Source organism: Dermacentor andersoni, chromosome 4 (genome assembly GCF_023375885.2).
Source record: "Dermacentor andersoni chromosome 4, qqDerAnde1_hic_scaffold, whole genome shotgun sequence".
NCBI classification, from domain to species: Eukaryota; Metazoa; Arthropoda; class Arachnida; order Ixodida; family Ixodidae; genus Dermacentor; species Dermacentor andersoni.
This window is the reverse complement of record NC_092817.1, coordinates 172,994,512-173,007,346: the sequence shown is the minus strand read 5'-3', so window position 1 is coordinate 173,007,346 and position 12,835 is coordinate 172,994,512. Positions and strand designations below refer to the sequence as shown.

Below are 12,835 nucleotides of genomic sequence, written 5' to 3'. Positions count from 1 at the left end.
TTTCGGGGCCCCAAAGAAATAGCGTCGAAGCCACTGCGCATGCGCGAGACGCAAACTGCGTTTGGGTTTTGCGTTAGGAACGCTATTTCACCGATTTAGCGGGAGCTCAAATAGCGTTCCCAAAAGCTTTGCGTCAACAAACATGGCGGCACCCATCGAAGCGACGGCTCTAACCTAGCACCAAACTGGGTTCGATTCGCGGTAATGCGTGAAGTTCGCAAGCTAGGAGAAGTGACTGCAGTTATCGCTTTCTCTCAACTAGCGTGTGTTATGAAGATTGATTCATTAGACGCCGCTGATTCCGAATTCGAGTGTGGATTTTATGGCTCGTAGGCCTAACACGGCTAAGCTTGGCTGGTGAAGGCACGTAAAGTTGGTTTTGTTGCTCCAAACTAAGCACAACTAATTGTTTGCTGCTTGAAGAATAACCTCTAAATTGTAATTAAACGCGAATACACGCACGTCAAAATTACTATTCATATCATAAGATGGTATATTTTATTTAATTATTTTTAATTGTTTTTCTTAGACGCCGTAGTGGCGCTGTCAGCGCAAGACGCTATCTGCAAACGCAAAGCCCTATTCTAAAACTCTTCACTCCTGCGTGCCCCAACGCTAACACCCGCAAAGCTCTTTGGGGCCCCAAAATATTGGGGCCCCTATTCTAAAACTCTCTATTAGCATAAGCCCGTGCTTTCATTTCATTGCGAAAACTCGTTTAAGAATACTGCACGTTTTACTTAAACTGTATTCTCCTTCGCCTACTTTTTCTGGCTCGTCTGCATTTGGCTCTCCTTGAAGGTTTCCGCTTTCGAAGGTGCTTCTTGCAGCTTCACTTAAACCTGTGAATACTGTATTCTTGTGTACGGAGTGATCATTTTTTTTTTAAGTTTTACGGAATTTTTGAAGATCGCTTGTGGCAGATAGCATAATTCTTGTCCTTGAGCGGTATTATCCGAAGAGGCGGACAGCATGAGAAATCGAAACAAATTCAACTAATTGACGAAAATTAGCTAATCGACTTCTTAATTAATTACAACGCAAGAGTTGTAGCCGGTGAGCTTGCGCTAATCGTGGCGCGCGCAATGATTATACATGATTAAACCGAATGAAAGAAAAGGTATAGTTCTAAAGCACCTCCACACGTTTCGCCGACCACGTAAAAGCGGCGGTGGCGCGTGGATGGAGGGCCTTTAGTCCCATCTTCATCTCTGTGGGGAATTTTGAACACTGAGCGCACCATGAGTGGGGCCGCAATGTTCTATGCTTTAGTATCTATAATTGGGAGAAGGGACCGCCCCCATGACAGCCCCCTTCCCCCTCTCTCTCGGACAACCACTAGACCTCGCTTTGCTTTCACATTCAAGCTTTCCCTTCATCTATGTAGCTCCTTATTAGTACATGACCGGGGTAGTTGGAGAAGTATGGGAGAGGCCTTTGCCCTGCAGTGGGCGCAACCAGGCGGATGATTATGATGAATCATTGCGCACATATTATATCAGCGGGGGCGTTCTCGCGGTTTTCGTGCGCAGTGTGTGGTGGCTCGAAATTTTTAACAGCGGAGCTGGCTAAGTTTTTAGTTCCTCCGCGGAGCGTTCCCAGAAAACTCAGCCCAGCTGTACGCCGTGTCGCGTTGCCTAGCAACCACCTGCGACAGCACCGAGCCACGTGACCTCCTCGCACCCTACGCGCGTAGGGCGGAGTCGTGACGTAACAGGCAAGTAAAAGCTCGGTATAGCCGGCGCGGCGACACACCTCTCGCCTCCTCTACTCCGCGCGTACGTGCTGCTGCCGTGGGAAGACCGAAGGAGGTCCGGATGCCCGAAGAAGCGGCTTATCCAGGAAGAGCGCCGTACTGCCAAGCGAGAATGCATCGCTGCCGAGCTGATCCGGAACACCGCGCCGAAGCTGCGGCTGAAAAGAGGCGACGCCGAGTCGAGGATCCCGAGTTTCAGTCCAGGGAACGCGAGAGAACGAACCCGGCCTGCGACTGCTCGAAAACTTCCAACGTCAAGCCCGCCGAGAGAACAACTTAGCAAAACCTAGCATAAAAACCTCACAAAACCTAGAAGAAACTTAGCCAAGCTTACCAACGGCTTAGCCAAACCTTGCATGACCTCGCAAAACTTGCAAACAACTTAGGCAAACCACGTAAAAGCTGGTGCTCACAAGCTCCACTGTTAACTCCAGCCTTGCACCACCTGCAGTTCAAGGTGCGCGCGTTTTTTTTTTTTTTTTAATAATCGTGAAGTGCTGATTGCGGAATTGAAATAGAAAAGTTTGTAATAGCTTTACGTTATAGTGCCCTTGTATTCGCGCTTTTTAGACGCTCCCGATTAATCTGTGTTTAATTTCCTTGCAAAATGTCCACTTTATATCACCTACCATGTTCTAACTCCGAAGTGATGTTTCACCGATTTGCACCTTTTGTAATATATTTGCGCTTTGTAACGCTATCTACTTTTTGCGCACCTCTCATTTAAAACCTTATATTGACCCGAAATAAGTTGGCACGTGATGACACTGGCCCCTTGAGGCGAGCACGAGGAAGTTTGTGGTTGCGCGCGCGCTCTCCGAGGGTCAGCCGTTGCTAAACGCGGACATTTTTTTGTCAATCTGTCGCTGGTGAAATATTTTAGCTTGTACTAGCTGGGTGACAATATATGGAATGTTCGAGCCATTAAGTACCTCAAATAAATAATTAATTAAATAAATGAATACGAACGACTTCATTCGTATTTATCTGTTGCGGACATGGGTTAGCTTTTAGATGTAAAGCATCTCTTGAACACTGGCTGGCTTAAATTATGCTATGGCTTGATGTTTCATTAATATGTCTTTTTCAATTACCTGAAATTACGAAATCGAATGCAAGGTATTAAAGAGGAGGCGAATGAGTGAATATTCATTGTCACAATAACTGATGCTCGCCTGGGGAAATGTTGAGTGAACAAGATTACCTATTGATGTGCGGGGCACAGTGTTTATTTATGTTCTGCAAATTATCTTCGACGACATACGCTGCGTGTATGCTCGTCTCTGAAGTCTGCGATTCCAGTTTTCGTCAAAGCCCGCCGTGATGGCGTATTGGTGAATTGTGTTCATAAGCCCGAAAGCGTGGGACGAAATGCCGGACGCCTGTGCATCGTGGTGCGCGTTGAAGAACCCCAGGTATGGGATGGTATGAAAAACTTTATTCAGGTCGCGCTAGATTCCTAGCCCGAAGCGGGCCGCTCCCACGTTGGGACCGAAAGGCCTAGCCGCTGGGCCGGTGAAAATTAATTCGGAAACGCCCACTTCGGCCTGTCTCGTAATCGTATATTTAGCTTTCCTTAGAAACCAAGCATCCGTAATGGGCGTCACTTAGACGGCGCCAAAAAACTTGGAATGATGTGATCAGCGCAAGCCGAAACTTTTGTCGGGACGGTGCTGAATGCAGGCTTGTGATGTGCGTCCTGCGCGTCGGCTGCTACAGCGGGCCGCGGCACCAAAGACAATCCTTGCTGTCCAAGCAGGGTATACACGTAATAATAATAATAAAGAAAAGAATTACTTGCGTGGCCGGTATTCTGAAAGAAAACTTGGACCCTGTTGTTGTTTCGTGGGCTTTGCCAGTGTGCCGCCGACAGCGCCCGCTTCAGAGAAGTGTGTGTAGGGGGGAGGCAGAAAGGAGGGAATGCTAGCCCCCTCCCTTCTTATTGATTACGCCTGTGTGGCCACCACCACCAAAGACAGGCGGACACACACTGTTTTCTCGCCGGATGCGAGGATGCTCACTATAGTAGCTAAAGTCTACCTCCTGTTCCTTAAAAAAAAATCGAAGAAAATAAAAGAAAACGGAAGCAAAGACATCGCAGTAGGGCGGGTATCTTCGCATTCGGCAGGTACACCGGATGTGTGCGCCTGTCTGGACTCCGACTAGCCAACAGTGCGTTCAGTTGTGCTTCGGGGACGCTGCTCCGCTGCTTGCGTTTCAACTTTTTCCGAGAGTGCACACACATGTACTTTTAACTATATATCCCCTTCCATAATAACGCCGTCCCCTTTCCCTTCTTTCCCACATGGTAACTTCTAAGAGGGGAGGTCGTAACGTGTAAACGAAAGAAAACATCTTTACCACCACCATACAAGTATATAGTTCATGCACACATGCACGGGGGCCCCTCGCCTCCTCTCAGTACAGGTATAGGCTGGAAGGGAAGGGGGAAGTGAAAAAAGTTCGAAATAAAGCTCTTAATTGTGTTTTATTCGCAAAGATCGACCGCAGTCTCAAGGTTGGCAGGACAAAGTTGGCAAAATCAACGTGATCGCCTCGATCTTTTCACATCAATATCGGATGTCAAAAGGATTAGATGCCAATGTATCAGGTGTCAAAACAATTAGGCGCTCTTATCATTCAATAAAATTCTGTGTACGACAACATACACTGCAATGTTCGTCTATCGCGATTCCAATAATGCCCGATCATATTATATAGCCGGGAATATAAATCGGCACTCGACGCCTTCCTACTAGTCAGTGTCTAGACATATAGGCCCAGCCATTTGCACCCCCAAGGTTTTGCGATGGAAGTGATAGGCAGTGCTGCGCTTGTTTTAATTTGCAAACAACTGCTCAAGTGCTAAGCCTCGCGCCCAACGAACGGCCACGCATGCAGACGACACGTCTCTGTGCCGGGTCCCCACCGCGCCGTCTGCACCACGGCGCTCTACATGGCCATCTGCAGGGCGAGCTCAGTGGCGCTGGCGCAGTACGGCATCTCGTCGAGCCAGAAGCACATGTCGCACCAGGCCTCCTGTTCGGCCTCGTCGACGGCTGCGGCGAAGCGGCTCTCGAACCGCCTGACGAGGCTCCGGGTCAGCCCTTCCAGGCACGCCACGTTCGTCTTGGGGCAGTACTGCCAGGGCTCCTCGCTGTGCGTGTGTCGTGCGCAGCAGCGGCCACAAATAGTAACGTTATTTTCAGACGCTAGATTAGGTGCAATTCAAAGCATTCTCGGGAGAATATATTTTCCAGGGACTTGAGGTTTCATACGCGACATGTCGCCTGATGCGACCTTGTTCCCGCACATATCAAACGGCTATTACTGCTTATATATATATATATATATATATATATATATATATATATATATATATATATATATATATATATATATATATATATATATATATATATATCCACGGCAATTGGTGAGAACGACTGTAAGGGCTGTTACTGTTTTTTTTTATTATTCTATTTTTCTTTTTTAACGGGACGGGGGTTGAGCGGACAACGGCGGGTATATTGAAAGACAAGAAGAAATCACGGGTTTCACGTGCAACAACCGCAATCTTGAAGGAAAAAAGCAGTCAAAAAACACAAAGGACAAGATGAGAGGTTCACACCACAACGACAGTCGTTGTGGTGTGAACCTCTCATCTTGTCCTTTGTGTTTTTTTTACTGCTTTTTTCCTTCAAGTATGTACCAACTGGCCCAGATTTCAACCCTTCTGCAACCGCAATCTCGTTATGAGGCACGCCGTATTGGGAGAGTCCGTATTAATTTTGACCAGCAGGGTGTTCCTTTAACGTGCACCTGAATTTAAACTGTCTTTGCTTTTTGTTTTACTTTGCTGCTTAATACTGTTATTATTTCATGTGCTACTTCACAGGCAGGTCTCCTTACAACCTTGTACTTTGGGACCTACTCCTGTATCTTTATTTATGTATTACACTTAATAACTCAATGAAACATTATTCTGATTTTAAATGGCATATTCGGCTGGTCACTCCAAGGATCTGCATCGTAGCCGCCAGATCTGGAACCACCCTCAACGTTGGCTGGAAAAGCGGGCAGAGACTGAGGCAGAGACGGTAGCCCGGTGATGTTCAGATCTTACGATCACATATCCGCATATCGCAAACAGTCGCCATCTTTCGTTTTACCAGGTGTCTTACTTTTCTTTATGAAAATATTTCTACATCCAACAGATACAAAGGGTGGCATATTGATTACCAAACTCAACCTATTTGAAAACGTTTAGTAATTAGTATTGCGACTTCTTTTAGTAAACGGAGTTATAAATCTTCCGCCGTCATTTACTTGAATGCTTGTATTATTGATATACTGAAACCAGTGTACCTCACAAACGTCTAACATTATTCCTTTGTTAGTATTTTGCTTGTTCATAGACCACTGAAAGATAAGCGTGATTCAGTGAACGTCAGTTGCAGTCTCCAAAACAACTGTCGCGATGTTTCTGTTATTTATACTTTGTGCGCACATCACGCTTGTGCGGATCACGCGTGACCCACGGACGCAGGGCGGTATTCAAGCTACAGCCGCTGCTTTGTTAGCCGCACGTGCGCTCTTTGCGATACTAAAACTGCGCACCACGAAGATAAATCTCCGTTACCCAGTACGCAGTGCCAAAGGACTGCCGCTAAGTATCAGTGCCAGTAGTATGTAATGGTGGCGCTCTTAGTGTCAATTAAAAAAAAAAAAATTCTGCTGGGACAACACGTACTGCATCCATGGCCTCAACCAGTCTTGCTGCCTGCTGGAGTGCATGAGCGTGCACTTTCCGTGCGGGCGTACAATGCATGGTTTGGCGGTGTTCGCCCTTGTCGCTTGGCTGGAGCAGCAGGCAAGACGCATAGTCAAAACACACACACACATCTCAGCCATCCACTAAAATTTTTCCTATCTCGGTGCAAGGGTGCGCTTTGCGAGTATGTATAGTCGACTCGCGTGAATTTGACCTCGCATAATTCTAGATTTTTTTTTGTTTACGTCGAACGCACTAAACATGTCCCGACAAGAAAGCATCACACAATGATTGCTATGGAAGGAAAACTCGTTTAATTCGAACTCGAAACCATGCCGCTTCGGCTAATTCGACCTCAACCGGCATTCGCTCATGCGTGCAGCAATTACTTAAAGCTTGAAAAAAAAAACACAATTGAACTTCAGCAGCCGGTCCTACTGCTTCCACGGGCGTGAAACCGGTATAGTAACATTCATTTCGATCTTTTAGAAACCGACGCTCCACCCGCCCGTAAAGCCATTCGTTCCCGAAATTTCGTGTCGTGTCACGATGAGGCAGTGTTTAGACATGTCGGCGCTCTTCACCTCATGCCGGTTGAGTCACGCTCCCAGAGCAAGAAACAGAAAGGCATTAGAGACTAATAATAAAAAGAAAACGTCTGAATTCTTTAATTCTGCCGCCTTTCGGGTAGTTAGAACAAATGCCGAGTTCCCGGAAGAGTCGAAATTACGGAAATTCGCTGCATTGAAAGGCGTAATGCCCTGCGCAAGGATAGATAAAACTCGTAGAATTGGATTACGTTAATTCGCTGCGCTGCTCATTGCTTAATGCGATGGTTGCCTTGCTGCTGTCTGTTTGTTACCACTTTCCGTGTTTTTTAATGCTCTAACGAATCATTAACCATTGTTTACGTGCGTACATTTCTGCAGTCAACGTACTTGCACCTTTATTATCAGTGTTTGCCTGGCGTTGCTCCAGATAGTTGTTTTTGTGCCTTCTTTGTCTTGATTCTGTTTGTATTTGTTCCCGTTTTCATGCGCTAACGAAATTGTTTCAATCATTTGCTGGTTTCTGTTTGCCATTTCCCTGTATGTACAGTTGCAATAGCATTGTAAGATCTTTGCTTCTTTCTCGCTTGGTCGCCTTTATTGATTATCATACTTTTGTTTTAGCATGACGCCCCCCCCACGTGATAATGAATAGACGATATGTGTTAATGTTAAAATAACCACACAAATAAATTCAGTGTTGCTCCGTATGGTGCCATTTCAAAGAGACTGGCAAAAGCGCATGGAGCAAGCTTGAACAAAATTCACAATATCGAGCATTTATTTTCTTTCTTCTTTTGCCGAGTGCACGTCCATTAATTAACAGATACTACTTCTCCACATGACAAGTGTCACGCACAGGCACACAAACTCGAGCTTTCGAGAATTAAAGTAGCCACTTGCGAGTGTCTCGCTTTTCAAAGTACCGTCTCCAAATTTGGTTGTAAATGCTGCATGCGTAATGCGTCACTACTGAAGAATATCCGAGTCAAAAAGCAGCATAACTTTTTACGCATATATCACGCGCATTTGTACACTATACGGACGGGAGGCGGCTAAAGCATCGCGAAAGCGAGCGTCGCCATATGCGTGTGCATATGCGCGTGTACGTCACCACGCGCATATGCACACGAGCTGCCCCCGAGCAACGCGTTGCACTCACCACGCATCGCATGTACCCACCCGACAAGGTTGCAGATCTTCGCAAACGTCTCCCCCATGGCGTCGCGCTTCCTCCTGGGCATTTTCTTTAGGTCGGTGAACAGCGGCTCCACGTCTGGGACAAACAAAAGATGCGAAACACGTAAAACTACACAATAGGTGGTGTAAAAGTCCCACGCCCCAGATACGTACGATTCCCCTTCTGAATAACAGAAGCACATATATCTCAAAGGATGTGCTTTTGTGGGCGCCGCATGCACCGGAAGTGGCTAAACGGAACCGGAAACGCAAATTAATTTTAGAGATGAGGCGTGCGCACTCACGACACGCGTGCCCTCGAATTGATCATTTGCACGGGTCGCCCAGCGATTTCCTTTTTGTCACGTCTACGTGGAAGCGACGTCGCTGGTGCCAATCTGGCAAAGCTGCCTTTAAACAATGCGTGCGGGATTCACCATGAACTTGTTTGGTGGTGGAACAATCTTGAGCACCATCGTTATTTCTATAAAACAATCATTTTTATACCAAAGAGAGTCACGTAACACAAGAACGTTTAGAATAAGTTGTGGCTGAACGCACTGAAGTGTTACTGGCGCTCTCGTCCTTGATGCCTGTCCATGTCACCACTGACGTCACGAAAGGCAGCTCGATGGGCGGCGAGGCCCAGCGACACTGCAAGCCTATTTTCTTACTTCAAGCATATATATATATATATATATATATATATATATATATATATATATATATATATATATATATATGTATATATATATATATATTAATTTATGGTCTTTTCGCCTGCTCCCTATGATACTAATTAATTCTTGGGTTTTACGTGCCAAAACCACAGTCGTGGAGTCCCCCACGACGGCACGTCGTCGTGGGGGACTCCGGGTTAATTTTGACCACCAGGGGATTTTTACCGTGGCCCCAATGCACGGGACACGGGCGTTTTTTGCATTTCGCCCCATCGAAATGCGGCCGCCGCTGCCAGGATTTGAACCCGCGACCTCGTGCTTAGCAGCGCAACACCACGGCCGCTAAGCCACCGCGGCGGGTTGCTCTCTGTGACACCGAAGCTTCGTATTTTGCCAGTAAACCTCAATTCGAAAGCGTAGCTTTCTGCGTGGGTCGCCTTCTTTGTCCTCGTCTGCCGTTTCGTCGCACTACTTCCATCGTGCTTAGCTTTAAACCAAGTAACCCAATTTTGCGTCCTATTATCTTACTTCAATTTACTTCAGTGCCTCATGCGAAGTGAACTCTCTTAAGCGTGACAAGGAGGCAAACAGAAGTCTAGAACAACTTCTCTGACATTATAAGAGAAAATGACTCCAAGTTGTTCTTGACAAAGTTGCAAGAAACAGTGCGCCGTAAAGAGGGCTACCCCCCCCCCTTTCTTTTTTCTTGCGATGCAGGTAATTTGAACCTTAATCAATTAATTCAACACTCGTTCGCCGGCGCTGATCATGCTAGTCTGGGCGCATGATTATAGCAGCATTCTGTAGAGAGTTTCTTTTACAGCCACTCCTAGAAGCGTTGTTCGCGCCGCTGCCAACCGTGTGCGTAGACGTGTATACCTCCGAGCGGCCGCAGGCGGGACGCGCAGAAGTCCACGAGGAAGGCGTGCACTCCGAACGTGTTCACGTGTAGCACGCGTCCGTTGAGCCGGAAGGAGAGCACGTCGTGTTGCGCCTTCTTGACCAGAACGTGGTCCTCGCTCGGGGCTCGGTGCTCGAACTCGAGCGCCTCTTCGGCCACGGCCAGGGTGAGCGCCACCTGCTGCACCACCGACCACAGCTGCAACGGGCTCTCGAGCTGAGCGAGGAGGGGGGAGAGAAAAAGGGAGGACCGCAATTGCTTAGCGGCACCGCGGAATCACCTGGCCACGGCCAGTGACAAGAACGCGAAGGAGGCTCCCCTGTACACACCCTTCCGTTACAAACAAAGGATGGTGAACTTGCTTTCCGTCCTTAACGTGCTTCTGGAAGTAGACCCTCTTTACAAATGCCACCGACACGAAGGTGTTCCTTGTGCTACGCTGGTACAGTGCAGCAACAGCAACGGGCGCTCTGCTCTTACGCGCCAAGCGCATATGACCGGCAACCAAAATGGGCAGGTGTGAAGACGTGCAGAAAACGGAAGCTCTCAGCCCAAAACAGTTCGCACGCATAGTTGGCATTAGGCCTATTGATTCCTCCTCCGCTAGGCGCCTGGCATATTCGACACGGGATAAGCCAACATCCTTTGTGTGGAAAGCGGACCGCCTCCCCTTCGGCCCACATCTCCAAGGCACATCTACGGTGTTGCTTGCGACAACTGCCTACGTCAGCTTCACTTCGCCAGGATGTCCAACACGCGTTTAGATGGTTTGTGGTGCCACGCGACCACCGCCTTCATCTTCTGAATTGTTGCAAGCGTTTTGAAGTGGTCGTATTATATATATTTGTATATTTCATGGCTTTCCGCTGCCAAATAATTTTGACAGCTTCTCCTCATTAGCCGTATATCCGCTCGTGGTTATTAAGAAAGCAATAACGGCAGCTCCTGCGGAGAAGAACTTACAGTGCAACACACGGACCGGCAAGCGCCTCTCCGATCCAGAAGAGACATCGCACTTGCACCGCGTTCTATAGGTTAATGACTTTCCGGAGATGCTTTCACCTTTGCGTACCCGCCGTGGTACGTGGCGTATAGTGGCTTTGGCCTGGCGCTGCTAAGCCTGAGGTTGCGGGATGAAACCTCGGTCACTGCGACCGCATTTCGATGAGGACCAAAGCGAAAACGCTCGTGTGGGCGTTTGTAACGTGCACCCCAAAACGCATTGGGTGCACGTTAAAGAAACCCAGGTGTTTAAGAATAAATTCGGTGTCACCCGCTACGGCGTGCCCCATAATCATATCTTGGGTTTTGGCACATAAAGCCCCAGAATTAAATTTTAATGCAAAAGCATTATATATGCCCCATTGAGCGAATACCCGTCGTATAGCCGGCGTGACCGAAAGATGGTACCAAAAATTGCCGACGACGCAAATAGCAATAACACGTCAAAAATGCTCGAATTTACGTCAAATTTCTCAGGGAGGTTCCCGTAAACAAAGTAAATTAATGGCTTTGGAAATAAGCCTCGGCAAATTTTGGTCTGGGTGGTAATCGAACCACGGACGCGTGCGAGACGAGCATGCTTCCCTGACGTCACGGTGGCTCCGCGGTTCTCGCTGACTAAAGGTGTGGCCTAGTGCGTGCTTCATTAGGCACGTGATGGTACAGTCAATGGGGAGGAGGAGCCGCAGCGTCATAAGTGTATAACATGAGCGCGTTCATGACCTTCCGAGGTCTACAAACGGCAGAATGATTTTACATTCGCGCACGTAAACAGCTTTAAGTGTCGCTGCCTAATTTTTTAGCATTTGCGTGGCCTAACATCGAGCACAACTCATTGGGGCGGCGGACATCCTGAACGCCATGGGGCGCGATCACAGATCGCTGTTCGGAGCGCGCGTTCAGATGAGCCGCGCACGATCGCCGACTTCGTCAGCCGGTCGACGTCGGCGATCGCGCGCTCCGAACAGCGATCTGCGATCGCGCCCCTGGCTCCATCCAATGAACTTGCACTGAAAGTTATATCCCCAAGGGTCGTCAACCGACCGATTACAAGGCCCCCTGCGTACAAATGAAGAGACCTTACCGAGATCTTATCGGGGCGTAATGGAGAAAGAAAGTTTCCCTGTGCGGTTGCTACTGAACATTTCACTTCCCCGAATCGACTGAGAACCAATCCAATTGTTACTCCTTACCGTGGTGTTGCTAAGTGGCCAGCCAGCGAAGGACATGTGCAGAACCACGTAAGGTAGACAGAGGTCGTGCTCATCTGCGCCACGTCAATGAACAAACGAGCATTTTTCACTTGCATCATATAGGCTGATGTTGGTACATTTCGCCTTTAAGTTTTACAACCTCACAAGATTGCCTAACTTGCCGAGTTGACAGAATCGCCCACAAAGGCATCTAACGCCGTCGTAAACTTCCCTGACAGACTTCCATAGGCTCGCACGTTGCAAAACACTTTAAAGTTGCACTTGCATGACTGGCACACGCGTTTACATCACCCTTAAAGACTATGGGCCACGTGCTGGACCACCGCTTACTTGCTCCCCGAAAATAACTCGCACGGCCTCGGAAATCGGCAGTGTTTCCGTTTTAGCGACAACTAGTTTTCGTCTGTTGTTGTTTTTTTTCCTCTAATACCGCCAGATTCATGACATATCCACCGTAGTGGGCATATATGGAATCGGACATCACAGTGTGGTCACAGATGCACATGCACGCACGCAGAACCATAGCCTTAAATAACAGGCAGTCACGTGATGTTTTTACTTTCCCAGAGCATACCGTCGGTGACGAAGCCCGAACCCTTTCGCTCCCGGTAGCTGCGGCAGGCGCTGGTCAACAATTCTGGATACTTGCCCCACACGCAGTACGCCCTGGGAGAACAGGACAACGAGAACGGCTGCTGCCCAAATGTGGAGAGACCGTTGGAATGGAAACACAGAAGGCGCCAGTGTCTGTTCAATCAATCGATTCACAAGATATACTTCG

The 12,835-nt window shown here is 47.9% G+C and overlaps 1 protein-coding gene and 1 long non-coding RNA gene across 2 annotated transcripts in view; one reads left to right on the top strand and one right to left on the bottom strand.

Annotated features, from left to right (window-relative positions):
* The window catches only part of LOC140217403 (uncharacterized), a 268,452-nt gene that overhangs the window by 69,268 nt on the left and 186,349 nt on the right, over positions 1-12,835 (top strand). The gene's annotated exons all lie outside the window — the stretch shown is intronic.
* LOC126531946 (uncharacterized) overlaps positions 4,573-12,835 on the bottom strand; it is an 89,498-nt gene continuing 81,235 nt past the window's right edge. Inside the window, exons 7-11 of the mRNA XM_050179661.3 lie at positions 12,629-12,720; positions 12,034-12,107; positions 9,817-10,054; positions 8,261-8,354; positions 4,573-4,913 (exon numbers count right to left, since the gene is read on the bottom strand). Coding sequence (XP_050035618.2) covers positions 4,709-4,913; positions 8,261-8,354; positions 9,817-10,054; positions 12,034-12,107; positions 12,629-12,720 — 703 coding nt within the window. The 3' untranslated portion in view covers positions 4,573-4,708. The remainder of the gene's footprint in view (positions 4,914-8,260; positions 8,355-9,816; positions 10,055-12,033; positions 12,108-12,628; positions 12,721-12,835) is intronic.